General features: G+C 46.0%; 1 protein-coding gene and 1 long non-coding RNA gene across 4 annotated transcripts in view; one reads left to right on the top strand and one right to left on the bottom strand.

Moving 5' to 3' along the window:
- Positions 1-21,311, top strand: part of SLC37A3 (solute carrier family 37 member 3) — a 66,132-nt gene extending 44,821 nt beyond the window's left edge. Inside the window, exon 15 of the mRNA XM_056517551.1 lies at positions 19,756-21,311. Within this exon, the coding sequence (XP_056373526.1) occupies positions 19,756-19,794 (39 nt within the window). The 3' untranslated portion in view covers positions 19,795-21,311. The remainder of the gene's footprint in view (positions 1-19,755) is intronic.
- The window catches only part of LOC130267573 (uncharacterized), a 75,555-nt gene continuing 54,544 nt past the window's right edge, over positions 6,239-27,249 (bottom strand). For all 3 annotated transcript variants that reach the window (XR_008843222.1, XR_008843224.1, XR_008843223.1), the window contains 2 exons: positions 16,572-16,623; positions 6,239-6,842 (listed from right to left, as the gene is read on the bottom strand). This is a non-coding gene — a long non-coding RNA (uncharacterized LOC130267573). The remainder of the gene's footprint in view (positions 6,843-16,571; positions 16,624-27,249) is intronic.

Raw genomic sequence — 27,249 nt, 5'->3', positions numbered from 1 at the left:
CTCTTGCTCTCTGTAATGTGACACTGCAAAAAAAAAATGGCCGTATGGTGGGGGGGGGGGGGCACTGGCACAGAGCTGTGTACACTGTCCGCCCTAGACACACATAGAAAAACAGAGGGAAAACAATCCTTCAATGATCCTTGAAGCAGCAGACATGGGCCACCTGGGCACCCCACCCCCCACCTGACCCAGACGAGGCCATTTTACCACATTCCTGCCCTCTCCGTTGCCTCTTTGCAGGTGTCTGGCCTGTGAGAAAAAACCCTGACAGCTGAGGCGGCCACACCTGTAACTAATCACACAAGGGGGTCTCTGGGGGGGACAGGGGATGATGTGGGGGAGACGCCAACAGATTGTGAATCGGACAAAGCGAAAACAACAGCCGTCCACACCGCAGCCCGTGAAAACAGACCCTGTCACCACCTGGCTCCTGGAATGAAGACGTTGGGGGCCGGGACAGGGAAAAAACTGTAAAAAATTAATTTACTTTAACGCACGTAGGCGCCGCTGCCAATAAAAATGGCCGCTGTGTAATGTGTGTGCACCTGCTGTAGGGAAATTACATTCTATTTTCATCAAAGATTCTCAACTTTTACCCAGAACCAATATGGCTGCCATTTCTGATAACACAGGGGCTGTCAGGCCTGAAGGGCAGAACTGTAGAAGGCCCGGGCCCGGGATCTTGACGCTGTATCATCACCTCTCATTGGATGTATATGTTGACATCCCGCCCAAAATGGGATGCCAGCGTATACTGTAATGCTGGGCAGCAAATGCCATTCATTTCAATGGTCGGAATGAGTCACCGTTCGGGCCGTATTACTTTTTTTCCAGTGCGATCTTCTGCACTATGCAGTCTGCTAGAAAAAAAAAAAAAAAAGTGCAGATGGCCCAAATGGTGACTCAAGTTGACCATTGAAAAGAATGGCATAAATTTTCGGCTGAAGGATTAGTCTAATGACAGGTGGTAACACAGTGTGAACATAGAATCTATATGTGCAACATGCGGCTTCTGTTGTATATTTGATTTCACCCCCTACTACGTTGCAAGTTTTAAAGGGGTATTCCCCCCTAGACATCTTATCCCCTATCCAAAGGATGTCACACCCCCTCCCATAGACTTGCATTGAGGGGGCGGGTGTGACGTCACACGGGGGCGGAGTCATGACATCACGATCGTCCGTTCTCGTGGTCAGGATGGTATTAGCCCGAGGGCCTCCAGCGGTTCCGGAAGCCATTACAGGTGGGTGCCACATGGTAGAATGCGGGGGTCCCCAATGGCGGGACCCCCACCATCAGACATCTTATCCTCTATCACAGGGTCAAACTACTGGGTAAACGTATGGGGAGGTAGTGGGAGCAGAGGGGCATTAATCCTCTTCTTCATCAATGTCCGGACAGTCCAAGATGGAATGGTCTCTGAGCCAGCTGTGGACCAGCTGAGGGACCAGTGTATATATATATATATATATATATATATATATATATATATATATATATATGCATAGTCTGTGCTTCAATAAAATGCTTTTATTCTCTAGTGCCAAGAGTCAAACAGGCGTTCCCAAGTCTCTGTAGTGCTGAGTGCTGGAACACCTCCTCGCTGCCCCCTACCATCCCTGTCCCTGTTTGATTGACAGTCAGCTTGTAGCCAAGCCCTGTTTCCGAATCTCATTCCTGTGCTGTGCATACAAACTGCGTGCAGGTGCAGAATCTGAAAACAGGGCTCGGCTTCCAGCTGACTGTCAATCAAGGATGGTAGGTGGAGCAAGGTTGTTCCAGATATCAGGGGCTTGGGAACGCCTCTTTGAATTTTGCCACCTGAAGACAAAAGCATTTTTCAACGTTATGGAAGCACAGACATATGTAAAAGGTACCATGTGTCTCCTTGCCCTAACAGCATCCGCAGTATGGAACGTGAATTGCAGCTGACTAAGTCCCTTTAAAGGGGTACTCCACTAGGAAACATTTTCTTTTAAATCAACTGGTGCCAGAAAGTGAAACAGATTTGCAAATTAGTTCTATTAAAAAATCCCAATCCTTCCAGTACTTATCAGCTGCTGTAAAATACACAGTAAGTTCTTTTCTTTTTGAATTTCCTTTCTGTCTGACCACAGTGCTCTCTGCTGACACCTCTGTCCAAGTCAGGAACTGTCCAGAGCAAAAGAGGTTTGCTATGGGGATTTGCTCCTACTCTGGACAGTTCCTGACATGGACAGAGGTGTCAGCAGAGAGCACTGTGGTCAGGCAGAAAGTACATTCAAAAAGAAAAGAACTTCCTGTGTATTATACAGCAGCTGATAAATACTGGAAGGATTGGGATTTTTTATAGAACTAATTTGCAAATATGTTTAACTTTCTGGCACCAATTGATTTAAAAGAAAATGTTTTCCAGTGAAGTACCCCTTTAACTTGAGGGTCTAAAGATGCCCCAAAGGTGAGATTTATGGCCCTTACTGTGGATATATACCATAGATCAGTGTTTCCCAGCCAGCATGCCACCAGATGTTGCAAAACTACAACTTCCAGCATGCCCGGACAGACTTTGGCTGTCCGGGCATGCTGGGAGTTGTAGTTTTGCAACAGCTGGGGGCATGCTCGCTGAGAAAGATAGCTGTCTTCAGGATGAGCATTTAGCCATAATCTTATGTGTATGACCAGCTTTTGTCACTGATGCCTAGATAAACCTTGGGACTACCGCCACGGCTACAATTGTAGAACAAAAGAGTTGTCACCCAGCTTTCCCAGGTTCCTCTAAGGAGTACTCCTTTGAAAAATGTTTTCAAATCAACTGGTGCTAGAAAGTTAAACAGATTTGTAAATTACTTCTATAAAAAAATCTTAACCTTTCCAGTACTTATCAGCTGCTGTATTCTCCACAGGAAGTTGTGTAGTTCTTTCCAATCTGACCACAGGGCTCTCTGCTGCCACTTCTGTCCATGTCAGGGATTGTCCGAAGCAGGAGAAATTTGCTTTGGGGATTTGCTCCTGCTCTGGACAGTTCCTGACAGGGACAGAGGTGTCAGCAGAGAGTCCCTGTGGTCAGACTGGAAAGAGTTACACAACTTCCTCTGGAGCATACCGTAGCTGATAAGTACTGGAAGGATTATGATTTTTAAATAGAAATAACTTACAAATCTGTATAACTTTCTGGCACAATTGATTTGAAAACACATTTTCCTCCGGAGTACCCCTTTAAGGAACCTGGGAAAGCCGGGTGGCAACTTTTGTGTTGTACAACAGTGGCCGCGGTGGCAGTCTCAAGGTTTATCTAGGTATGAATGACTAAAGCTGGCCATACACATAAAATAGCTCATGACTAAATGAAAGCTATTTTTTTTTCTTCCGGAGTACCCCTTTAAAAAAAGTTATCTAGAAGTTTAAAGGGGTACTCCTGTGGAAAACATTTTTTTTTAAACTGGTGCCAGAAAAGTTAAACAGATTTGTAAATTACTTCTATTAAAAAAATCTTTATCCTTCCAGTACTTATTAGCATCTGTATATTACAGAGGAAATTCTTTTCTTTTTGGATTTCTTTTCTGTCAAGAACACAGTGCTCTCTGCTGACATCTCTGTCCATTTTAGGAACTGTCCAGAGCAGCATATGTTTGCTATGGGGATTTTCTCCTGCTCTGGACAGTTCCTGACATGGACAGAGGTGTCAGCCGAGAGCACTGTGTTCGTGACAGAAAAGAAATCCAAAAAGAAAAGAATTTCCTAATAAGCACTGGAAGGATTAATATTTTTTAATAGAAATAATTTACAAATCTGTTTAACTTTCTGGCATCAGTTGATTTAAAAAAAAAAAAATGTTTTCCACCGGAGTACCCCATTAACTTTCCAGGTTCCTTAAAGGGGTACTCCAGAGGAATTTTTTTTTCAAGTTTTCCAAAAAAAAAAAAGTTTTCCACTGGAGAACCCCTTTAAGTTAAAAAAAAAAAGAGATAATTTCTTCCCAAAACAGCACCACCCCTGTCTTCAGGTTGTGTGTGGTACTGGGACCCATTTCCACTGAGGTGCATTGAGCCAAGTTGTAATATCACGCGCAACCTGAGGACAGGGGCGGCGCTGTTTATGGAAGAAATTTTTAGTTTTTCTCATTTTAGATAACCCCTTTAAGCTTTTTTAATTATGGAGCAAAACATCCCATTCATCCCATCCTGACACATAGGTAGAAGTATAGGCCGTTGAAGAGTTTTGGGAAATTTTCGCAAAGCTGTAGTAATGGCTTTAGTTGTCACAGATAAAAGAGGAGAACACAAGGAGAACTTCAGCAGGATGTAGGCCCCATTGGGGAAAAGTTGCTGAGTTGCCCATAGCAACCAATCAGATGGCTTCCTTCATTTTGCAGAGGCCTTGTTTAAAATGAAAGAAGCGATCTGATTGGTTGCTAGGGGCAACTGGGCAACCTTTTCCTTTGCGCAGGTTTTGATAAATCCCCATATCTGGTCCAGACACAGGGGTCCCCTCATGTCCTGACATACCCCTGGGGCCCAACCCCAATATATTTGGGGCAAAATGAAAGAGAAAAAAAACGTTTTGCTGTAAGAAGCGATAAGAGGTCGGCGCGAATTTTCCTCGTCTAGTTTACCACAGCAATTAAGCCCCGAAGATGAAAGATTAGATCCTCGGCCATGTTATGTGGCGCACAATGCGTCGCAATCAAAGTATCAGAGGCGTCTATCACTGGAGGGGCTTATTTCAAAGAATGGCGAGAAGCCTCCTCTCACCGGGGCCCCTTCCAGCGCCCGTCAGATCTATGATTAATGAGACAATGCCACGGAACAGTCTCTTGGGTGAGATGACATCTTTAATGCAGATGAGTCTTGGGGGCCCCCCGATTGTCACTTGCATGTCTGAGCGAGACGGCGCTCGGCTCCGCAGACGACACCTTCGTCTGTACAGTCAGCAATAATTATCCGCAGAATAAAGCGGGACGGTAATGTATCTGCCGATCTTGATGCCAATCCCCCGGCTTGGAACGGTGCCTGAGCCCGTCAGTGATCGCCCCCTCCCTCACACCCTTTGTTTTGCAGCCATTACAGGCAGGTGAGTCGGGCCTCCACGCTTGTTAGACAGCTGCAAAACTGCTGTGGCAATAATATTATCCGGATCTGTCACTGGGCATGGCTGGTTATCGAGTTCTGTGCCTCCGGCGCTTAACTCTTTGCCTGCCGGGACGTTGTGGCTCCACATTCTGCCAAGCTTCTGTAATCACCAGAGGAACAGCTGACAGATTGGAACCAGCGTTCTCATGAAATAAAGATAAGAGAATGTTTGTTTTATTTATTTATTTTTTTGGGGGGAAAGAGGGTTTAACATTTTTGGAAAGATTTCAAATCCAAACCCATACAGCTACTGTATCGCCGGCTCGTTTCCAAAGGAATTGCAAACTCCCGGGTACAGGGGGCCGGACTATTCATTCGGTTTTGTCGACCTACTAATACAATTCCTATTCTCACCCAGCTTTTCTTAATTACTGAATGGTAAATTTCACTTGTTATTCAGCGACACATCCCTTTTTTTAGGACTTTTCATCCAGTTTCAAGCTCATACTTATCTATTTCATATCTATCTATCTAATCTCTATCTATCTATCTAATATCTATCTATCTATCTCATATCTATCTATCTATCTATCTATCTATCTCATATCTATCTCATATCCATCTATCTATCTATATATCTATCTATCTATCTCATATCTATCTATCTCATATCTATCTATCTATCTCATATCTATCTATCTCATATCTATCTATATCATATCTATCTATCTATCTCATATCTATATCATATCTATCTATCTATCTCATATCTATCTATAATCATCTATCTATCTCATATCTATCTATATCATATCTATCTATCTCATCTATATCATATCTATCTATCTATCTCATATCTATCTATCTCCTATCTATCTATCAATCTCATATCTATCTATCTATCCCATATCTATCTATCTCATATCTATCTATCTATCCCATATCCATCTATCTCTCTATCTCATATCTATCTATATATCTATCTATCTATCTCATATCTATCTCTCTATCTCATATCTATCTATATATCTATCTATCTCATATCTATCTATCTCATATCTATCTATCTATCTCATATCTATCTATCTATCTCATATCTATCTATCTCATATCTATCTCATATCTATCTCATATCTATCTATCTCATATCTATCTATCTCATATATATCTATCTATCTCATATTTATCTATCTATCTATCTATCTACAATGGCTCCTATCTGGTGGGATAAATTAGTCAGCTTGTAACCAATTGAAATGAGGAAAAACTGGCAAGCATATAGGTAGGTTCATACTAAGGAATTGACAAGGAATTTACTTGCCTAATTCCATGCCAGTATTCCACTCCAATTCTGCCTTTAATTAAAGTTCTATTGACTTTAATGGTCTTTGTGACAATCTGGTTATACTGAGGAATTTCTGCGGATGGAATTCCGACATGGAATCGTATTCCGCCAAAAGATTGAACAGGTTTATTTTCTGGCGGAATCCGCGGGTAGAAGCCCATTGGGTTTATTTTTCCTGACAAATTAAGTTGGGAGCAGAAAGGACGTAGACTTTCCACATGGATCAAACCTCAAAGTGACAGAAATTCCTCCACAGCATTTCCTGATCCTCCTCTTGTTTTCCTCTTCAAATTCCACACCATTTCCTTGCCTATTTCGTCCCAAGCAGAATTTGCCGAATGTTCTGACCAAAATAATTCCTCCTCAGTTCCTTAGTGTGGACATACCTGAGGTTATTTTCAAACGGCAGAATTTCAGCGCAGATCTCACCAGCAGAATAGTGAGTACAGCTGCGGAGTATAATACAGGAGAAACTCAGGATCAGTACAGGATAAGTAATGTAATGTATTCTACACAGTGACCCCACCAGCAGAATAGTGAGTACAGCTCTGGAGTATAATACAGGATATAACTCAGGATCAGTACAGGATAAGTAATGTAATGTATTCTACACAGTGACCCCACCAGCAGAATAGTGAGTACAGCTCTGGAGTATAATACAGGATATAACTCAGGATCAGTACAGGATAAGTAATGTAATGTATGTACACAGTGACCCCACCAGCAGAATAGTGAGTACAGCTCTGGAGTATAATACAGGATATAACTCAGGATCAGTACAGGATAAGTAATGTAATGTATATACACAGTGATCTCACCAGCAGAATAGTGAGTACAGCTCTGGAGTATAATACAGGATATAACTCAGGATCAGTACAGGATAAGTAATGTAATGTATGTACACAGTGACCCCACCAGCAGAATAGTGAGTACAGCTCTGGGGTATAATACAGGATATAACTCAGGATCAGTACAGGATAAGTAATGTAATGTATGTACACAGTGACCCCACCAGCAGAATAGTGAGTACAGCTCTGGGGTATAATACAGGATATAACTCAGGATCAGTACAGGATAAGTAATGTAATGTATGTACACAGTGACCCCACCAGCAGAATAGTGAGTACAGCTCTGGAGTATAATACAGGATATAACTCAGGATCAGTACAGGATAAGTAATGTAATGTATGTACACAGTGACCTCACCAGCAGGATAGTGAGTACAGCTCTGGGGTATAATACAGGATATAACTCAGGATCAGTACAGGATAAGTAATGTAATGTATGTATACAGTAACCTCACCAGCAGAATAGTGAGTACAGCTCTGGAGAGAGGTTGTGTTCTGCTGAGCTCCTGAGACTTCCACAGAAGCAGTGATTTCCATCCGCCCCTCCCCAGGTGTGTGGCATACACCTGGGTAGGTTTCCTGCTATGGAGCCCAGGGGATCTGGAGCTTCATCTTGCACTCCCCGTACCCGGCCGGCGGGGGGTGCCAAGGAAAATGCCACGGCCAACAATCCGGACGGAATTAGGAGAACAACCAGGGCTCACAGTAATGTGGTGCCCCCTCCCCCGTCCTCAGCTGGGAGCTGCAAAGCCTCCAGCAAAAGCCCTGCAAGGAAAAGAAGCTCTTCCAGGCAGAGGAGTGCAGTGAAGGCAGCTGTGTCTGGACCCTCACAACCCCAGCAATGGGGGGTAAAGGGAAACAGAGAATCACTGGCGACCTTTGGATCAAGAATCCAGGCGAAGATGGCTGAATATGAACAGCTTGGAAAGCAGCTTTGTGGCCTTAGAGAAGATCTAAAGTTTGCCATCTATCAAGCGGATCAGGCACCTAAGGCAAAGAGATCAGCATTCAACACCAAGGTGAGGTCTCTGAGGAAAGAGGTGGAGGAGCTTGTGAGGAGGAGATCGGACATTGTGGAGGGTGCTGGGTTTCTTGGTGAGAAGCTAATTCATGAAGAGAGGTTCTCCAGCATGAGGGCCTCCAGAGGTTGTGAAAGTCAGCAAGATGAGGATTGTCGCAGTGAGGAGGAGGAGATGGAGGAAGGTGATGGAGGTGAGGAGGGCAATGTGAGTGAGGGGGACATGGACACTGTATCGGTATGTGCCACCATTGCTACCCCTGACCCCCCACTTACCCTGAGTGCAGACTATATAAACCCGGCTCAGGTGGCCTTACCTCTCTCCAGTGAGGATGATGACGGCAGTGACTGCGGTGAAGGCAGCGGCTTGGCAGACGGGGGTCTCCTGCGGGCGATTGTAATGCAGGAGTCACCCACCCGTCTAGAAAATTTTTCTTTTGGAGACGATTTGGGCCCAGAAGAGAAGAGGAAGAATAAAAAAAAGGGCAAGAAAAGAAAGAAAACTGAGGGACAAGTGAAGTTTGTCTTTTCTCCTTTCCAGCAGTCTGAGTCGGCTGAAAAGTCGGTTCAGGGTGCTGGGTCCCCCAACCTGCCAGACCCCGTTTCTGTAGTGGAGCGGGGCCAGCATGGGGGATACAGTAGTGCACCCAAAATGGCCGTGGGTGCTATAGAAAAAAAAGGGCACCCTCCTGTGAGGGGGGAGGGTGTCCAGTCACCAGAAAACGGCGGCAGATTCACCCGTTCAGTTGAAGTGGGCGGTACTGGTCCTGGCGCTGCAGGGCATTCTCCTGTGATGGGGGGGAGTGTCCGGGCACCGGACCCTGTTGGTTCAGGGGGCGGTCCCCTAGGTGATGTGGTTGGTACCGGTTCTGGCGCCAGGGGGCACTCCGCTGTAAAGGGGGAGGTTCCCTGTGCGTCGGCTGTAGCGGGAGTAAGTCCGGAGGGACAGTCATTTTGCGAGGGGGCGTGGCCACCTATGTCAGAGGCGGAGCGTGTGTCTGCACCCCAAGAGACGGGAAGAAAGAACTATGCAGCGCCAATTCTGAAACCGGCAGCCATTAAACATGCAAAAGACCCAGCCAGCCCAGTCTGTAACACACCAAAGGAGAGTGTAGGCAAGAGTGAAAGTGAAAGCAAAAATGGTAATGTGCAAAATGTGAATGATGGTGGTGTGCATGGAAGGAGTTGTGGTAGCAGTGTGGATGAGGGGGGAACTTGTGGAGTGCAAGAGAGGGGTGCAAGTGGGGTGCAAGAGAGGGGTGCAAGTGGAGTGAAAGAGAGGGGTGCAAGTGGGGTGCAAGAGAGGGGTGCAAGTGGAGTGAAAGAGAGGGGTGCAAGTGGGGTGCAAGAGAGGGGTGCAAGAGAGGGGTGCTAGTGAAATGCAGGTGAGGAGCGGTAGTGGAATGGGAGAGAGAGGTGTTATGGCTGATATTTCTGTCAAGAATAATGGTCCTGGTTTGGTTTCTGGTTCGACTGCCCCCCGGTAGTGGCTGCTTCTCCCAGAAGCTATGCCAGCGTCACTGCCGGGGGATCCCCATCTCCATCTGGCTCTGGGGGTCACTTGCAACAGCGCCTCCTGGAGGCTCTACGTAGGGGAGACAGGTCGATCCAGGTAGAGGGGAGGGGTGAGGTTGACCTGTCTTTTTGGATAGAAAGACACGGCTTAGGCGCTTTCCGAGAACAAAATGGGGAGGTGGTCTGGTCCCTCCCGACATCCGGGCAGGAAAGTGGCCGTAGGAATGTGGTCCGTTTAGTGTGGAGGGGCGAAGATGCGTGTCCGCCTCGGGGAAAGGTGGTTGAGCTCCTCCTCCGGATGGAATTCAGGGCAAGTGACATCTTTGCCCTGATCCACCCCTACGGTACTTCCGAGTTTGATATCAGCTTCGCTCGGCCAGAGGGTTTGGAACTTTTCTGGTCGAACTATGAGGTGGTGAAAAGCGAGCCCGGCTGGCGGGATTTTGCCGTAAAGGCGATATCCCGTCAGAATTTGGTCAAGAAAGTGACCGTTTTGACACGTAACGAGTCACTATCTTGCTATGACATCATGACCTGGCTCAGCCGATATGGGGATGTGACGGACATGCCAAAAAAGAACTATGATGAACATGGGATCTGGTCTGGGGCCTGGACGTTTTCCGTCAAACTGAAGCGTTCGGGGAGCACTGTTGCCCACATCCCATCAGCTGCTTTTCTTGGGAGAGACAGAATCCAAGTTTTCTACCAGGGGCAGCCCAAGGTCTGTCACAGGTGTGGCAGCCCCACTCACTTTAGCGCAGCCTGTACCGTGCAGGTCTGTGCACTGTGCGGTGGGGTAGGTCATCTTGCCGCATCCTGTAGGCAGATCCGGTGTCATCTGTGTGGTGTCTTAGGACACCCTTTCAGCCGTTGTCCTAGCGCCTTTGCCCGTGCGACGGTCACCTTGGCTGGAGATGGCAGTAATGTTGCTTCAGCTGGGGAGGGCACCAGTGCGGGTGAAGGTGCAACAGGGTCAGTGAAGAGGAAAAGTCCCGCCAGGCTGAAAGGGGGAGGCTAATCGCAGAAGGAGCAGGGAGCTGGAGAGTTCCCTTGTGGCAGGGGTAGCTTCTGACCCTGCTCCAGAGGTTAGTCCTGAAACTGCTGAGGCCCTGGAGGAGAATGTGCTGGATGAGGAAATGAGGAGAATCTGTAGAGAAGAGGGCAGCAAGGCCGATCTTTCCGATTCCTCCCACTATGAAAGTGTGGATGAGGAGGGTGAAGAGCGGCCAAAAAAGAAGGGCAATAAAAGGGGAAAGAAGAGGTCGGAGCCCTCTAGTCCCCGTGCTACGGACCAGGTCCCAAGCGGAAGCTTACCTGCCCCCCCTCTGATTGATCTGTCTAATCGGTACTCTGTCCTTGAAGACATCTCCTCCCCTTCCTTGAAGGAGGGGGTCGAGGATGGGGTGCCTGAAGTGGGGAAGCCTCCAGGGGGAACTGGGCCCTGTCCTGAAGGGGCAATTTCCTCAGGGGATGGGGCCAAACCGGAGCCAGGTGGAGATGGGGATTCAAAAATGGACCTGTCAGAATCAAAAAAACGGTCCAAAGAGAAGGAAGCCTCCTCGTCTGGGGATGAGGGGGTGAAGAAAAGACAGAAATGATGGGGTTAGGGCCATCTAACTCGATCACCCATGATGGCGGCACTCACCCCATTGACGCTGGCATCTATTAACTGTGCCAGCATAAAGTCTGATACGGCTAGATTCGCAGCCTTTGATTTTCTCGGCCGTGTTGAAGCCGATATTTTGTATCTGCAGGAGACCAGGTTGTCAGATCTAGCCTCTCTGGTAAAAGCCAGGAGAGAGTGGAGGCGCGGCCCCTCCCACTGGTCTCTTGCGGCTGAGCCGTATAGTGGGGTGGCGGTCCTTTTTACCGCTCCGGTTGAATGCCGACGGGTTATTGAGTTAGAAATGGGGAGGTGCCTGATCTTAGATGTCCTCATGAAGGGGCAAGAGCTCCGGCTCATTAACATCTACGCCCCACAAACCAAGTGGGGCCGCAAAGATCTCTTTATGAGGATTAAGCCCTTTCTTTTTACAAGCCGACAGGTGATCTTTGGAGGGGATTTCAATACTGTCACAAGGTCCCAAGATAGGAGAGGTTCCAATGATCGATTGGCTTATGATAGCATAGCTCTCAATAGTATAGTTAGGGAAGCTCGCCTAGAGGATGCCCACATTCGGAGCCCCTCAGGCCACGCGGGTTTCACCTATCATCGAGGTAGCTGCAGGTCTAGAATAGACAGGTTTTATTTGAAGGAGGAAGCCGTCTCTTCCGCAGTGTCCGTGGTTGAGGTGGAGTTCTCCGATCACTGTATGATTTCTTTTTCCTTGAATGTTTCAGAGACCCCCCGGATGGGTAAAGGTTATTGGAAGCTGAATTCGTCCCTCCTGGAGGAAGCTGAGGTAAGACAGTCCTTTGAGGATTTTCTTCAGAGTCAGGTACCTTTACTGGACCTTTGTAGTAGTAAGTCAGAGTGGTGGGAGATATTCAAGAAGAGGGTTGCGGGGTTCTTCCGCCAGCTCTCGAGCCTCAGGTCCCTGAACAGGTATCGCCTGTATCAGGGACTGAGGAGGAAACTCGAGCTTCTTGTTTCGACTGGAGGTAGCCGAGAGGATATCTCCAGAGTGAAATCCTTGCTGATGAGGTGTCAGTACGATAGGCACGCATCCTTGGTTTTTGAGAGGGATTTCGGGAAATACCGCTCGCCCGACCCTTACAGAAACTGTAAGATGTCAGTGAGTAGTAAAGTCATTTCAGGACTGATCGATAGTACAGGATCTCTGAATCGGTCCAGATCAGGGATCCTGGAGATCGTCAGATCCTTCTACTCGCACCTCTTGGGAAGGAAGGATCTAGATCGAGACAGGATGTCGGCTTTCCTGGCTGAAACCATTCCTGAGCCAGGGGTAGACCCCTCTCTTGATGTTTTGGCAGAAGAAATCAGGGAAGAGGAAGTGAGACTGGCGATCGAGGGGCTTGCCCCCAAGAAGTCACCAGGTCCGGATGGCTTAACATCCGAGTGGTACAGGGCCTTTAAGGAGTCTTTAGCTCCCCTCTTGACTGAGGTATTCAATGAGTGTCTCTCCTCGGGCACTCTGCCGAAGTCAATGAGGAGGTCAGCCCTGATTCTTCTCTCAAAGGGTAAAGATCCCAGCCGTATTGAGAATTGGAGGCCCATAGCTCTTCTCAATACGGACAGGAAGCTTCTGGCCAAGATACTGTTTAATCGGCTGGTGAAGTTTGCACCCCGGCTCCTTTCGGGGGCTCAGCACTGTTCTGTTCCAGGCCGAAGCACCTTAAGTGCGGTCCTTAGTGTCAGGGAGGCAGTGGAGCGGAGTAGTGCGGGTCTCTGGAAGGGGTACCTGCTGTCCCTGGATCAGGCCAAAGCATTTGATCGGGTGAACCATGACTACCTCTGGTCCGTCCTACTGAGATATGGCTTACCGTGTACTTTTGTTAATTGGCTTAAGATCTTGTATACAGGGGCAGAGAGTTTCCCGCTGGTGAACGGTTGGTCTGGCCACTCTTTTGAGGTGGGGTCCGGAGTCCGTCAGGGTTGTCCTTTGAGCCCGCTTTTATACGTGTTCGCAATCGACCCCTTCGTCCGGAGGGTAGATTGTGGGCCGTTGGCGGGAGTCGGGATGAGTCTGGCGGAGCTGGATGTTGCCCAGAGAGTAGTGGCGTACGCTGATGATGTCACCATTTTCGTGTCCTCGAGAGAGGAGGTTGATGTGGTGATGTCGGAGGTGGAACGCTACTCAGAGGCATTCGGGTCTAAGATCAACCGGGATAAGTGTGAAAGTCTTTGGCTGGGAGGGGGAGATCCCACGTTTGATCTCCCGGACACCCTTCCAGGGCCCCAAGAGTCAGCAAAAATTCTGGGCATCACATTCGGCCAGGATGATTATCCCACCAAAAACTGGGATGGTAAGCTCCAGGATGCCACTCAGAAGGTGGACCAGTGGAAGGGTTGGTCTATGACCCTCAGGGAAAGGGTACACCTGATCAAATCGTACCTGCTCCCCTTGTTTATCTATCTGGGCAGCGTATGTATCTTGCCAGAGGCTTACTATACTAGGATCTACAGCCTGTTTTTCCAACTGTTATGGGGGAACAGGATGAACCTAGTCAAGAGGGAGGTTACGTACCGCACGAGGAGACTAGGGGGTTTATCTATGGTAAACCCTGTGGTGTTCTTAACGAACACCTTCTTGAAAGCTAACATCTCGAACCTCTGGTCAGAGAGGGCTCCTCCGTGGGTACTCTCCTGCAGGGAGTGGTTTCGGCCTTTCTTCCAGGAATGGGAGACAGGAGGGCAAGTGAAGGACCTCCGTACGCCCCATGGATATCTTCCGGCTTACGCTACCCCGTCTCTGAAGGCGATACGTCGGTGGGGTCTGGGAGTGTGGGAGATCAGGACCCAGTCAAGGCAGTTCCTTGACAAACGGGTTCTGTTGACCCACTTCCAGAAGCCTCTGGCACTCAGGGACTGCCCAGGTCGGGATCTGAGGGTGGGGTTGTATCTTTTAAACATGAAAAGGATCCCCCAGAAGTTTTGGGACTTGGCCTGGCGCTGCTTTCAGGGGAAGCTATATGTGAGGGACAATTTGAAGTGTAGGAGATCTGATGACCGGGGGTGTCCCCGAGAAGAGTGCGGGGACATGCTGGAAAGCATGGACCACTTCCTGCTTCATTGTCCCTTTAATATAGGGGTCTACAACCGGGTGGGCGCTTCCATCGGCTGGAGTCAACTTGCCGGCCTTACCTATCCGGAGTGGGCTTATGGGGCATTCAGGACCCTGGGTGGCCGAGATCGGGGCACTTTATTCTTAGTCAGTTTAGTGGTTAGGTACTACACGTGGAATGCACGGTGTTTAGTGTCTACACAGCGGAAAGTCCTCTCCGAGGTGGAGGTCTGTAGGAACATCACTGGTGACCTTGGGAAGATCAGGTCTTTGGAGTATGGCAGTCTTGGTACCAGTAGGGCTTCTCTCCTATGGAGAGGGTTTTCTTTTGATGTGCCCTAGGTACTAGACCTTTTGGGTAGAGTACCCTTGATTATGTTAGGGACAGTGATGTAGGGACAGGGTTAGGGTGATAGTAGGGTCAGTTTATTTTTAGGGATAATGGTAGGGAGAGAGGTAGGGTGGAGATAGGGAAAGAATGTAAATTTTGTATGTATCAGGATTGCCATCCTTCTTCCTGGTGGTGGGCTAATGCATGTGCACCATAGCTTTTTGTTTTGTTTTCAGATGTTAAGGTTATGAAGGGCTTACAGGCACCAAACTTGGGCCTAAAGTGGGTTGTATTGTTTGTTTAAGTATATTGTAATGCTGATAATGATAAAGTTGGTTGGGAGGAGTTCTAGGTTGGGAGGGTGTATTTGTGGGTGGTGGTAGTTGTTTCTTTTGGTGGACCTGGCATGGGTCAGTTATGAACTGGACATTGAGGACTATGAACTGTATGGACTCTGACCCATGTACAGGAGGGCAGGTGGTGTGGGTGAAGGGACAGTTTAGTGTAGGTTGTTTTATTGTATTTGTAGGTGTATTTTCTGTATATTTAGGTGTATATAATGTATATAGTCTATATGTATAATATGTTATAATTTTGTTTATCTTATTTTATGGCAGTCGAACCAGTTGTTATTTTTGTAGTAATTTTTCTTTGGTATTTTTGTATCCCGTAGTGGATTTCGTTTTTCTTTGGTCTAGGTCTTCTTTTCCCCAAGTTTGGGTGTTTTTGAGTCATAGATTTAATTTTCTTTCTTAACAATTAGGGGAAAAAAAAGTATGTGTATATATACATATATATATATTAAATTAATGGGGTGTAGTGGAAGTCCTTGTTGTGTGTGTTTTCCCAAGTTTGGGTGTTTTTGAGTTACAGCTAAATTGTGCTATTTTTATGTTTCTTTTTTAGTAACGCAAGTTGAGTATGTATGTGAGTGTTGTTAGATATTTGGTTATGTAAGGTGCGTCTCTAGTATTTTCTAGGGAAAACTGGGCTGGCCGGTTAGGCAGGATTTATGTTCTTTTATTTGAAATGTAAAGTTTGGGTTTATGTTATTTTATGTTGTTGTTTTCAGTTATGGCAAAGTTGTGCTGGTTTTGTGTTTGTTATGATTTACATTTTTCTAATAAAAAAGATTTACAGGATATAACTCAGGATCAGTACAGGATAAGTAATGTAATGTATGTACACAGTGACCCCACCAGCAGAATAGTGATTACAGCTCTGGAATATAATACAGGATATAACTCAGGATCAGTACAGGATAAGTAATGTAATGTATGTACACAGTGACCTCACCATCAGAATAGTGAGTACATCTCTGGAGTATAATACAGGATATAACTCAGGATCAGTACAGGATAAGTAATGTATGTACACAGTGACCTCACCAGCAGAATAGTGAGTACATCTCTGGAGTATAATACAGGATATAACTCAGGATCAGTACATGATAAGTAATGTAATGTATGTACACAGTGACCTCACCAGCAGAATAGTGAGTACAGCTCTGGGAGTATAATACAGGATATAACTCAGGATCAGTACAGGATAAGTAATGTAATATATGTGCACAGTGACCTCACCAGCAGAATAGTGAGTACAGCTCTGGGGTATAATACAGGATATAACTCAGTACATGATAAGTAATGTAAAGTGACCCTACATTCACCACAATAATGACATTTTGTACAATGGGAGACACCTATTGTGCAAAATCTATCTATTGCAGTAAATGCAGGGTCACTTTACACTACTTCTGGTGGAAGCAGCAGGTCACTCACCTCGTCTCCTAAGGAAGCTTTGAGATTCGACTGTTGTGATGCTCCCCAGGTTCTGGGGAGATAAAAGTGTTATAGGGATCAGAAGAGGACAATTTTAAACATACTCAATTTGTTACAAAAAAGTAAAAAAAAAATGTAAAAGCAGTACAATAATAGAAAAAACATATAAATTGGGTATCATATTAATTATATTGACCCACAATGGCAGTTTTACCGTAAAGTGCTCTGAGTAAAAGAATTCTTTCAATTCTCCCACTGTTTTGCTGTACAGTTTATGGTAAAATAAGTGATGTCATTAAAAAATACAATTGCAGTTATGGCAAGGTGTGGAGGAGAAAAACGAAAACACAAAAATGAAAATTGTCTGTGTTCTCAAGGCCAAAATGGGCTCTGTCTTTAAGGGGTTAAAGGTGTATTCTTACAAAATTATTTTTTTCCTTTGGATAGAGGATAAGTGTGTGATCGCATGGCGTCCGACCACTGGGACCCCCTACGATCTACAGAACGGTGCCAAAATCTACCCGCTGAATGCTCCAGCCCCCATCTTTTAAGACGTATTGGTCTCGGCAGTGATGGCCCGATCAGCCAATCACCAAGTGAGGTGGGACGCCGCCTCGGCCAATGATTGGCTGGGAGGGCCATCACTGCCGAGACCAATACGTCTTAAAAGATGGGGGCTGGAGCATTCAGCGGGTAGATTCAAGGCCCCAATCTGAAAAGCACAGGGGGTTTCAGAGGTTAGAGTACCCTTTTAACCCTTTAATGACATGTGTTTGCTTTGGTGTTTAGTGTTTTCTGTATACGGGGATGCATAAGGGTCATTTTTTGCGATGTGATTTGTAGTTTTTATTGGTATCATTTTTTGTCTCATGGGACCTTCTGATGGCTTTTATAAAAAAAAATTCTGGTATACAAAGTAACCAAAAATCAGCAATTATGTACCTCATATATCGACCTCTTATCTCGACCTCCTATCCTGTCCTCATATCCTGTCCTCATATCTCGACCTCATATACTGACCTCCTATCCCGATGTGGTGACCCACGGTGATGGCGGCACCACGGGGTGTAGCGATGTAGGTGGATAGGGCAAGATGGTATTAACCCCAGGGGAAAGGTGTTATTAACCCCTAATGTTCGTGACTCCAGAGTGGTTTTTGGGTACTCCGCTATTCCAATGGCTAGGCAGTGAAATGAGAGTCCACGACCAGGTTTAACGGAGGCATTACTGAGGTCAGACAGCTATTATAGTCTCTACAGCTCGGCCAGAATTCCAGAGAGTAGACCAGTAACACGGAAAGGGCCTTGCAGCTTGCTGGGACTTGTAGTTATTGTAACACTATAGTTCAGCCACGCAGATTAGAATAGACTTGATCAGTGTCTTGATTTTAGTAGAGACAGCAGACATAGATGAGATGACTTACTGACAATGTGGCTGGTGTGCAGGCTTGAGGCCTCCAGGTGGACTGGACACAGGATCTGTCATGTCTGTGCTTTACTGTCCTCGGCAGAAAGAGGCAGATTGTAATGACTGCGACTGCCCCTCTTATAAAGGGGGGCTGAGCCAGAAGCCCATATGTCAAGCTGCAAGTCATGTGTTAAACTGGTGCCCTCTGGGTAACATCATGTGCACAGGTCCTTTAGACATTTACTGAAGTCCTCAAAAGGTCCTTTATACTAACTAGACATTGATACACTGACCATAATCCTATGACTATAAATGAGAGTATAGTAACAGCAGGGGAGACACTGCAGGAGAGCCCCCAGGTCACTGAGCGACTCAACCTGACAGGGCCTAAGTGTAGTGCAGGACCATGTCCTGTACTGGGACATTACACCGACCACCTATCTCGACCTCATATCCTGACCTCCTACCCCGTCCTCCTATCTCGACCTCATATCCCGTTCTCATATCCTGTCTTCATATCCTGTCCTCATATCCCGACCTCATATCTCGACCTCATATCCCGTTCTCATATCCCGTCTTCATATCCTGTCCTCATAGCCCGACCCCATATCCCGACCTCATATCCCATCCTCATATCTAGACCACCTATATCGACCTCATATTCCGACCTCCTATCTCGACCTCATATCCCATCCTCATATCTCGACCTCATATCCCGTCCTCATATCCCAACCTCATATCCCGTCCTTATATCCCATCCTCATGTCCCGTCCTTATGGCCCATCCTCATATCTCGACCACCTATATCGACCTCATATCCCGACCTCCTATCCCGTCCTCCTATCTCAACCTCATATCCCATCCTCATATCTCGACCTCATATCCCATCCTAATATCCCAACCTCATATCCCGTCCTCATATCCCAACCTCATATCCCGTCCTCATATGCCAACCTCATGTCCCGTCCTCATGTCCCGACCTCATATCCCGGCCTTATATCCCGTCCTCATATCCCGTCCTTATATCCCGTCCTTATGTCCCATCCGCATATCCTGTCCTCAGGTGGGACTGATTTGTGATGAAGATATTGTAAGCTGAAAATAGAAGGGGACGTGGCTTTGTGGGACTGGCCGTGATTTGCAAGCCAGACCGATGCACAAAAAGGGTAGAGAATAAAAGGGGTGGGGCTTAAACAGTGGGCGTGTCTTTGTGAGATGGGGTGTGGCTTGCAAGCCGGATTGACACATTCACCAGGAGATGCAGAGCGGAGCTTGTGGAGTAAGGTACTGGAAGTCCCATATACTTGCATGGGACTTGAAACAAAAACCCATCTTTTATATAAGGGTGTAGGTAAGGGTTAATTTAAATATCATATATTTTTATTTGACATATAAGTAATATGTGTACCAGGTATTATTGAAATATCTCCAGCTGTACGGAAGTTATGTGGGAACATACATTTCCCATAGATTTGCATGGGAATTTAAACAAAAACCCCGACCCTCACAAATGGGGGTAGTTAAGGGTTAAATTAACTATTCTTTATAAGGACATATAAGTAACACGTGACCACGTATTATCGAAATATCTCCAGGCGTTTTGAAGTTATGCATAGGGGATAAGATGTCTAGTACCAGAGTATCCCTTTAATATTAGAGTTTTGGTGTGGATTCTAAACTTTTTTTTTTTTTCAACAAACCCTGACATTTTATCACAATCTAAAATTGAAATAAAAAATATACCTAAAGTCTTCCCAAACCTTTGCTATTTTCACAGTCAGTGAAGTCTCCTAGCAGCAAGCGCCGTTCTGTATGATTTTGTCACTAGGAGCCGTTCCATATCGTCTCCGTCCTGACTGTAATGAGGGGAGAAATGTCAAAAAGCCCAGAATGGCTGCTCCGCATTAATTCAGGAGTCACCCAGCAGCACCTACGTCTCCGCCGGGAGAACATCGGCAGATGAAGGAGAGAGAGAAGAACATCGAGGGGCTTTGGAACTAAGTAGATGGATTATATCAAATTTCACACATTTTTTATTATTATTTTTTTTATATTTGTGGTGGCCCAGTACAGGAGTTGCACCCCTGTACCCTAGCTGCCCTGTCTAGCAGACTCCATCCTGTGAACCCTGGGCCCCCCTTCACTTATGTCTTGTATATATCACCTCCAGTGCCTATGTTATCTAATCTATTGTACATATAATGTGTTATACCTTTAAGAGATGTTGTCATGTGATTGTAACCAGGGAAGGTACCAGTGACCATGTGACCTACAGGGTGACCTAAGGGACCCCTCAAGAGTCTCCCCCATATAAGCCCTGGGTGAAGCCTCTGTTCTCTCTCTTCCTGCTTAGCTGAGTTGCAGTACGGTCAAGTCCTTAAAGTGTGTCTGGAGTCCAGAGGAGGCCTAAAGTCTACCACACAGCCACAAGTCTATAAGTCCACTACCCCCCAGGTCCAAGTCAAAACCTGGTAAGCTACAAATGGGGTATAGTTAGTCTCAGTCAAGTCAGTCCAAGCCAATCTGTCTCAAGTCAAATTGTCCAAGTCCACTATAAGACCCAACAAGCCCTGTGATCTCTTAATTCACTGGTCACCCCTTTGGGCCTAGCCAAGCTGTATAGAATGTTACACCTGTCTGACTCAGTAAAGCTGCCGTTGTTCCTTGGCGTTGGAGTTGTTATTTGCCCCCGTGCCTAGCCCAGGATCCAGTGGCCTACCCTCGGGTGGTGAAGCGGTTAAACCACGCCCTGGGGTCACGAACACAAGGGGTTAATGCCATCTGCCACTAGGGTAATTCTATCTGACTTGCATCACAACCTCACCACATTTTCATTTTTTATTAGATCTTTTTCTATTTTGTCTTTTTTTTTTTTCCTGCCTTTTTACCTCTAGGGTATCAATGTTATTGAGTTCACTCTCCCAGCATGCTTTGCCTACCTGGTATAATGCCAACATCTCTTATTGGTTCAATGCTGATATTTAAAGAAGCCAAAGCGGGCGCTGCCAATTCCTCCAAGTATACGGACGATCTTGACATCTGCATAGATTATATAACTTAACCCTGTGTTGACATGTGTTCTGCATAATTTAAACCCGAGTCACACCCTCCCTTGTACTTTTGGCACACACCAGCTCACACGCTATATTTATAATCCGTGTTGGCTCAAGTCCAATGAGAATTAATAGTTCATGTAATAAAGCCGCTCGGAGGAAGACTCCGGCAACAGGGCAGAACAAGAGGAGCTGCTCTTAGATGTCGAGTCTATATACAGTTAGTAGCAAAGGAGGACAAGAGGTTTCCCTGACACTGCTCTATTATCAGGATATTCCATACTTGTATAATGTCATATTGGGAAATTGCTCATAATACAATTGCCAAGGAAATGAGTTTGTTATCTTTGCCATGGTTGGCCTACATAATGTACCCACAATGCTATGCCATGCCTATCATATGATTAATCTCAGCAGTGAACTGATGGACTCCATTAACAGTGTGAATAGAGCCTGTAAGAATGTGATCCAAGAGTCCCCTAAAACAAAACAAAAAAAACACCTCCTCATGTAACATGGAATGTGTGACCACTCCAGTAATCTTTCATGCCGCAGGATAGTTTTCCCTTGTAATAGGCTCCTTAAATGGCCAGTGATCTAATAAACTGGCGCTCTTGTCGTATGTGGGTCTGCCCGTGAAATACCATCCTAACTCCACAGGAACCTCTTAAATACAACCAATTGACTTCGGAACAAATGGTACCCAAGTTCAGACTAAACCCAAGACAGTAAAGATCACTATGTGACACGGGCCTACACTTCATTTGTTGCCACGAGCTTTCCCCTCCCTCTGCCCAGCTTTAATTGCCTCAAGCTTACACGGGTCAACCCACCAAATATGTTCAGGCCTTAGGACAACCACCTCCACACCCAACAAGCTACAAGCCCCTGAGTCATTGTGTCTGTTGTTACCAGGTTTGGCCCTAGTTCCCAACAACACCGAATGGGAAACGGTCCATCCAACACCCCACTGAACCAACCCTTGATAATATGCCAAACCACCTCTGCCTTTGCAACTGCCAAAACCAAGCCTGTTGAGCTATCTACCTCTGTGGCTAAGACCTTTCAGCCCTAACTAAAGGTGGCTTACACAGCTGGTCAAGTCACTGTCCTCCTCAGTTACACTCTTAAGGCCTCGCTTGGCACTGGGCATTCAATGATAATGCGGACGATCCACACCATTGTTTCTGCTCAGGCCTGATGTCACCCAGAGGACCCCTCTGCCCACTGAGTGGTCAGCTACTCAAACCTTAATCATGTCTCACATTGCAGTCTAGCTTTGGCCTATGCCAAGTTACGGGGTCCTCAGACACCAAGAACACCAATGCGCCTACAGACCTAAATCCATTCTGACATCTCCTCCCCCAATTGTTGTGATGTGGCACACCAGCCTCAAAACAAGTGCCTCCCTACCAGCATCTGGCACCTTCCTGGCCCATCCCTAGCAACCTCTTACCACCAGCTGACAACTGACTGACATATTTCCCCACTACAAGCCACTGTGGTGAAATCTGGTGGCACTGCTGCATACTGTGGTCCTTCGGCCTCATACGGTTCCTGGAACAATAAGTGTTTATTTATGCAGGGCACCACCATGTACAAAAACACACATTACCATAACAGAAGCAAACAACTGAGCAGTCTCAGATAACAAAGTGCCTATTAAAGGAAACATATAGTCTCTTCTATCTGCAGGGAGAAAGAACAAAAGAAGCCTGATGTTTACGACCCCTTACAACCCTAAAGATAGTCATTACATATGATAGATGTTGGCCACATGTCCATACGGCTGACAGCTGTCTCTCCAAATCTCTGCATAAACATTTGGCCCGGCTGAGTGCTTGTGTGTGTGCAGAACAGGGTGGGGGGTGTAAGATGCTGCCACACTATTCTAGCAATGACTTACCTCCTAGAGAACATAAGGATCAGGCAGTTGAAACTTAACATGTCTGATCCATCTCTCCCCAACATCATGTGTCGGAAGATAATCAGAATATCCCCATACGCATGAATGCTTAACTCAGCTGGTCCTACCTAAATCGCCAGGTATTGGTTGACAGATGTCTAATGTGAATGGCCAGCCCAACCCCTGGGGTTCAGCTGTTGTCGCTGGAGGCAGATTCATGTAGCCAGTCATTAGTATTACAAAGTGACCATTCAAATGAATAGTTGACCATGTAACTCACAGTTTAACCCACTAAACAGGATTTGTAGCAGTGATATGCTCTGGGGCCTACTCTATGGCGTCCATATGCCCTTTTAAGATATATATATCGAAAGGAGTTTGTTGGGATTGGACATAATGATTTACATAAAATCTTATGTCCCCTTGCCTATCCTCCATGTGACTGGAAGTGCTGGTGGTATGCCATCAGCCCTTGTAGTCTATGATGTCCTGCTTATCCGCGAGATTATGGAGATCCAGTGATGCGCCGCGGGCAGATAGTAGTACGGTTTCCACCTCCAACCATGTTGAGTTCTTTTTATATTCGATCTGCATCGATCGGAAGAAAAGCGGCCAATTTCCCCAGTAAGATGTCGGCGGCGTTAACACCACAGGAGGGAGACATGTTCCACGTTGATCTCAGATGTGACAATTGGATTATTTCCTGGGATCAATATTACCTAACATAAGAAAAGTGTTAGGCATTTATTTTGTAATCCATTCGGCTAATCCCTACCTCCCACAGTAGGCGAAGGCAAAAGTTAGCAACACTTAAAGTGTATGACTGCCTTCGTTTTGTGTTCACATTTCTAGGCACATTATTAAATAGATTGTTCAATAGGCTCAAATTAGATCTGAGTCCACTACCCCCAGTAACCCATTACCATTTCAGTCTTAATCAAAAGGGTCCACGAAGGGTCCACTGGATGCAACACTATAGAGCGGCTTTAGCTAACACTGTACCTGCCTTTAATAAGAAGGAAACACAAGTGGTAACCAGTTTCAGCAAGGCAGATTTGCCATTCAAAATTAAAGAAAAGTTAAGTCACTGCCCAAGTGGGGGTTGTAATAGTGGGCACCAGTGACAGCCTCATTAGACCATAGACCCTGAGCTATACCCCAAACTCGCCTTCACTCTTCTCCACAACCGCTCTGCCCCGCTGCATCTACACACCTACATAAATTCAGACCCAAGTCTAGATCACTGAATAAATTCTGACCCCAAAACAGATCCCTAAATAAAATCAGACCCCAGACCAGATCCCTAAATAAATGCAGAACAAATCCCTAATTACATTCAGACCATAGACCACATGCCTAAATATATTTTGACCCCCAGACTAGATCCCTCAATAAATTCAGACCCCAGCCCAGATCCTTCAATAAATTCAGACCCCAGCCCAGATCCCTCAATAAATTCAGACCCCAGACCAGATCCCTCAATAAATTCAGACCACAGACCAGAACCCTCAATAAATTGAGACCCCAGACCAGATCCCTCAATAAATTCAGACCCCAGACCAGATCCCTCAATAAATTCAGACCACAGACCAGAACCCTCAATAAATTCAGACCACAGACCAGATTCCTCAATAAATTCAGACCCCAGACCAAATCCCTCAATAAATTCAGATGCCAGACCAGATCCCTCAATAAATTCAGACCCCAGACCAGATCCCTCAATGAATTCAGACCCCAGACCAGAACCCTCAATAAATTCAGACCCCAGACCAGATCCCTCAATAAATTCAGATGCCAGACCAGATCCCTCAATAAATTCAGACCCCAGACCAGATCCCTCAATAAATTCAGATGCCAGACCAGATCCCTCAATAAATTCAGACCCCAGACCAGATCCCTCAATAAATTCAGACCACAGACCAGAACCCTCAATAAATTCAGACCCCAGACCAGATCCCTCAATAAATTCAGACCCCAGACCAGATCCCTCAATAAATTCAGACCAGGGACCCCCGTGCCAGAACCCTAAATAAATTCAGACCCCAGGCCAGATCCCTAAGCATATGCAGACCCAAGGCCTGATCCCTCAATAAATTCAGACCCCAGACCAAATCCCTTAATACATTTAGACCCTCAGATCAGATCCCTAAATAAATTCAGACCAGACTCCTAAACTAATTCAGACTCCAGACCAGACTCATATATATACTCACCTCCTGTACTCCTCTGGCCCTTAGGGTATTGTGTCACACATAGCTGTCATTATGCAGTTACTGTTTAAGGCCCTATTACAGTTTAGGGCCCTATTACACAGGTCTTTTAACCCCTAACAGGCCGATACGGTCCTGTATAATAAGGCCAGCGACCAGCTGTCAGTTATAATGACATGATATTATAAAAAAAACATTTTTTTGCAGCACATGTCAGTATATGTTTTACAGAAGCAGCTTTAGTATTACCTTTATGTTCCCTTTCTATACATTCTATGCTATCTCCAGACATAAAACATAGTATGACCTGAGGTGGTCTCCCTATCTTTTGTGCATATATATCACTATGTCTATGTTTAGTCTCCGTGAGTCTGGACAATAGAGAGTCTGTTGTTGGCCTCTGGACAAGTTCACCGAAAATTCACATGGGGTAAAAATATAGATCAGATTTATTTTTTCTATTACTTTTTTTTTGTCTTAAATTTTTATGTTTCTGTATATACTCAATAAAGCAGTCGTCCTATGATCAGGACACCCCCCATTACCATAAGAGCATGGGGGGGGGATACCCCGATTGTAAGCTATACAACACGTAATTTCCAAGTAGGGTGCCTCCAGCTGTTACAAAACTACAACACCCTGCATGCCCGGACAGCCGCATGCTGAGAGTTGTAGTTTTGTAACAGCTGGAGGCACCCCGCTTGGGTAACACCGGCCTACATTCTGAAGCGGCAGTGATTGTGAACATGCACACAAGATACTCCACTGACAAAGAAAGCGCGTTTACGATGCGAGCGTCTCAGCCCATTAGGGGAACAATGGTTTTCTTTCTCTCAGCCACAAGCAGACTGTGTGATTATACCCTAAGGGCAGGAATCTCAGTTTACAGCACCGTCCTTCTCCGCAAACACAGAGACGGAAATACGGCGGATTAAGAAATAAATAATACACCGCCATTAATACTGTGTCTGTTTATACAGAAACCAGGGTAGTTTAGTGGTAGATGTCATAATAGTATTATTAGTAGTGATTATTTTTTATTATTATTATTATAGGGTTATCTAATTCTCAAGATTATATCACCTATATACAGAATAGATCAGTGTTTCACTACCAGGGTGCCTCCAGCTGTTGCAAAACTAGAACTCCCAGCCTGCCTGGCAGAGGCATATCTAATGCCTCTTGTGTCCTTGGCAAAATGCTGTATCAGCGCCCCCACAGTTGGCAGGTTCCCCTATTAGGTAGATATGTCCCACAGCAGGTATGGCCTCAGGTAGGTAGCCCCTTCCCCTCTCCTAATAGGAAAACACATCTTTAGGTAGGTAGGTAGATCCCTCCCACCCCAGTAGGTTAATACGTTGGTATGTAGGAAGCTAGCAGGTATCCAGGTATCTAGCTAGGTAAGTAGGTAGACAGGTAATTAGGTAGGTAGCTAGCTAGGTAGACAGGTAGTTAGCCAGCTAAATAGATAGCTAGGTACATAGCGAGGTAGGTATGTAGTGTAGGAAAGTAGCACTTCCAGAATTTTTTTTTAGATGAATGGTGCACGCAGAACCGGACCTAGGTCAGGGGTCGTTTTGTAGTATGTAGATGTAGTATTCATCCACTATTTTTTTTTAGGTAAGTAGGTAGATAGGTAGCCAGGTAGATAGGCAGGTAGCCAGGTAGGTAGGTAAATAGGTAGGTAGCCAGGTAGGTAGCCAGCCAGTAAGGTAGGTAGGTAGCCAAGTAGCTAGATATGTTAGTAGGTGGCTATGTAGCCAGGTAGCCAAGGAGCTATGTAGGTAGATAGGTAGTTAGTTGCCTCACCAATCTCTCCCCCCCCCCCCCTTCGCCCTCCCCATGCCAGGATGGAGAAAAAAAAAAAAAAACCTCATACTTACCTCAATCCAGAACAGTCTACCGTGTCATTACACCTTCATTGCATGGGGGCGCACATGTCACACAGATATTGGTCTTCACTCCTCGGCTCACTGCTCTGCTCGACTTGTTGCATATTCAGGGCCCTTTTATAAGTCTGTTGTCTTATACAAAGAGTAAGGCAGAGCAGTAGGCCAGGGAGTGAAGCACTTAGCCGCACGCTTCTCCTGGCTATATCGTGC

The sequence above is a fragment of the Hyla sarda genome, chromosome 4 (assembly GCF_029499605.1).
Source record: "Hyla sarda isolate aHylSar1 chromosome 4, aHylSar1.hap1, whole genome shotgun sequence".
Classification (NCBI taxonomy): Eukaryota; Metazoa; Chordata; class Amphibia; order Anura; family Hylidae; genus Hyla; species Hyla sarda.
The sequence above is the reverse complement of the archived record's forward strand: the minus strand, read 5'-3'. Positions and strand labels throughout refer to the sequence as shown.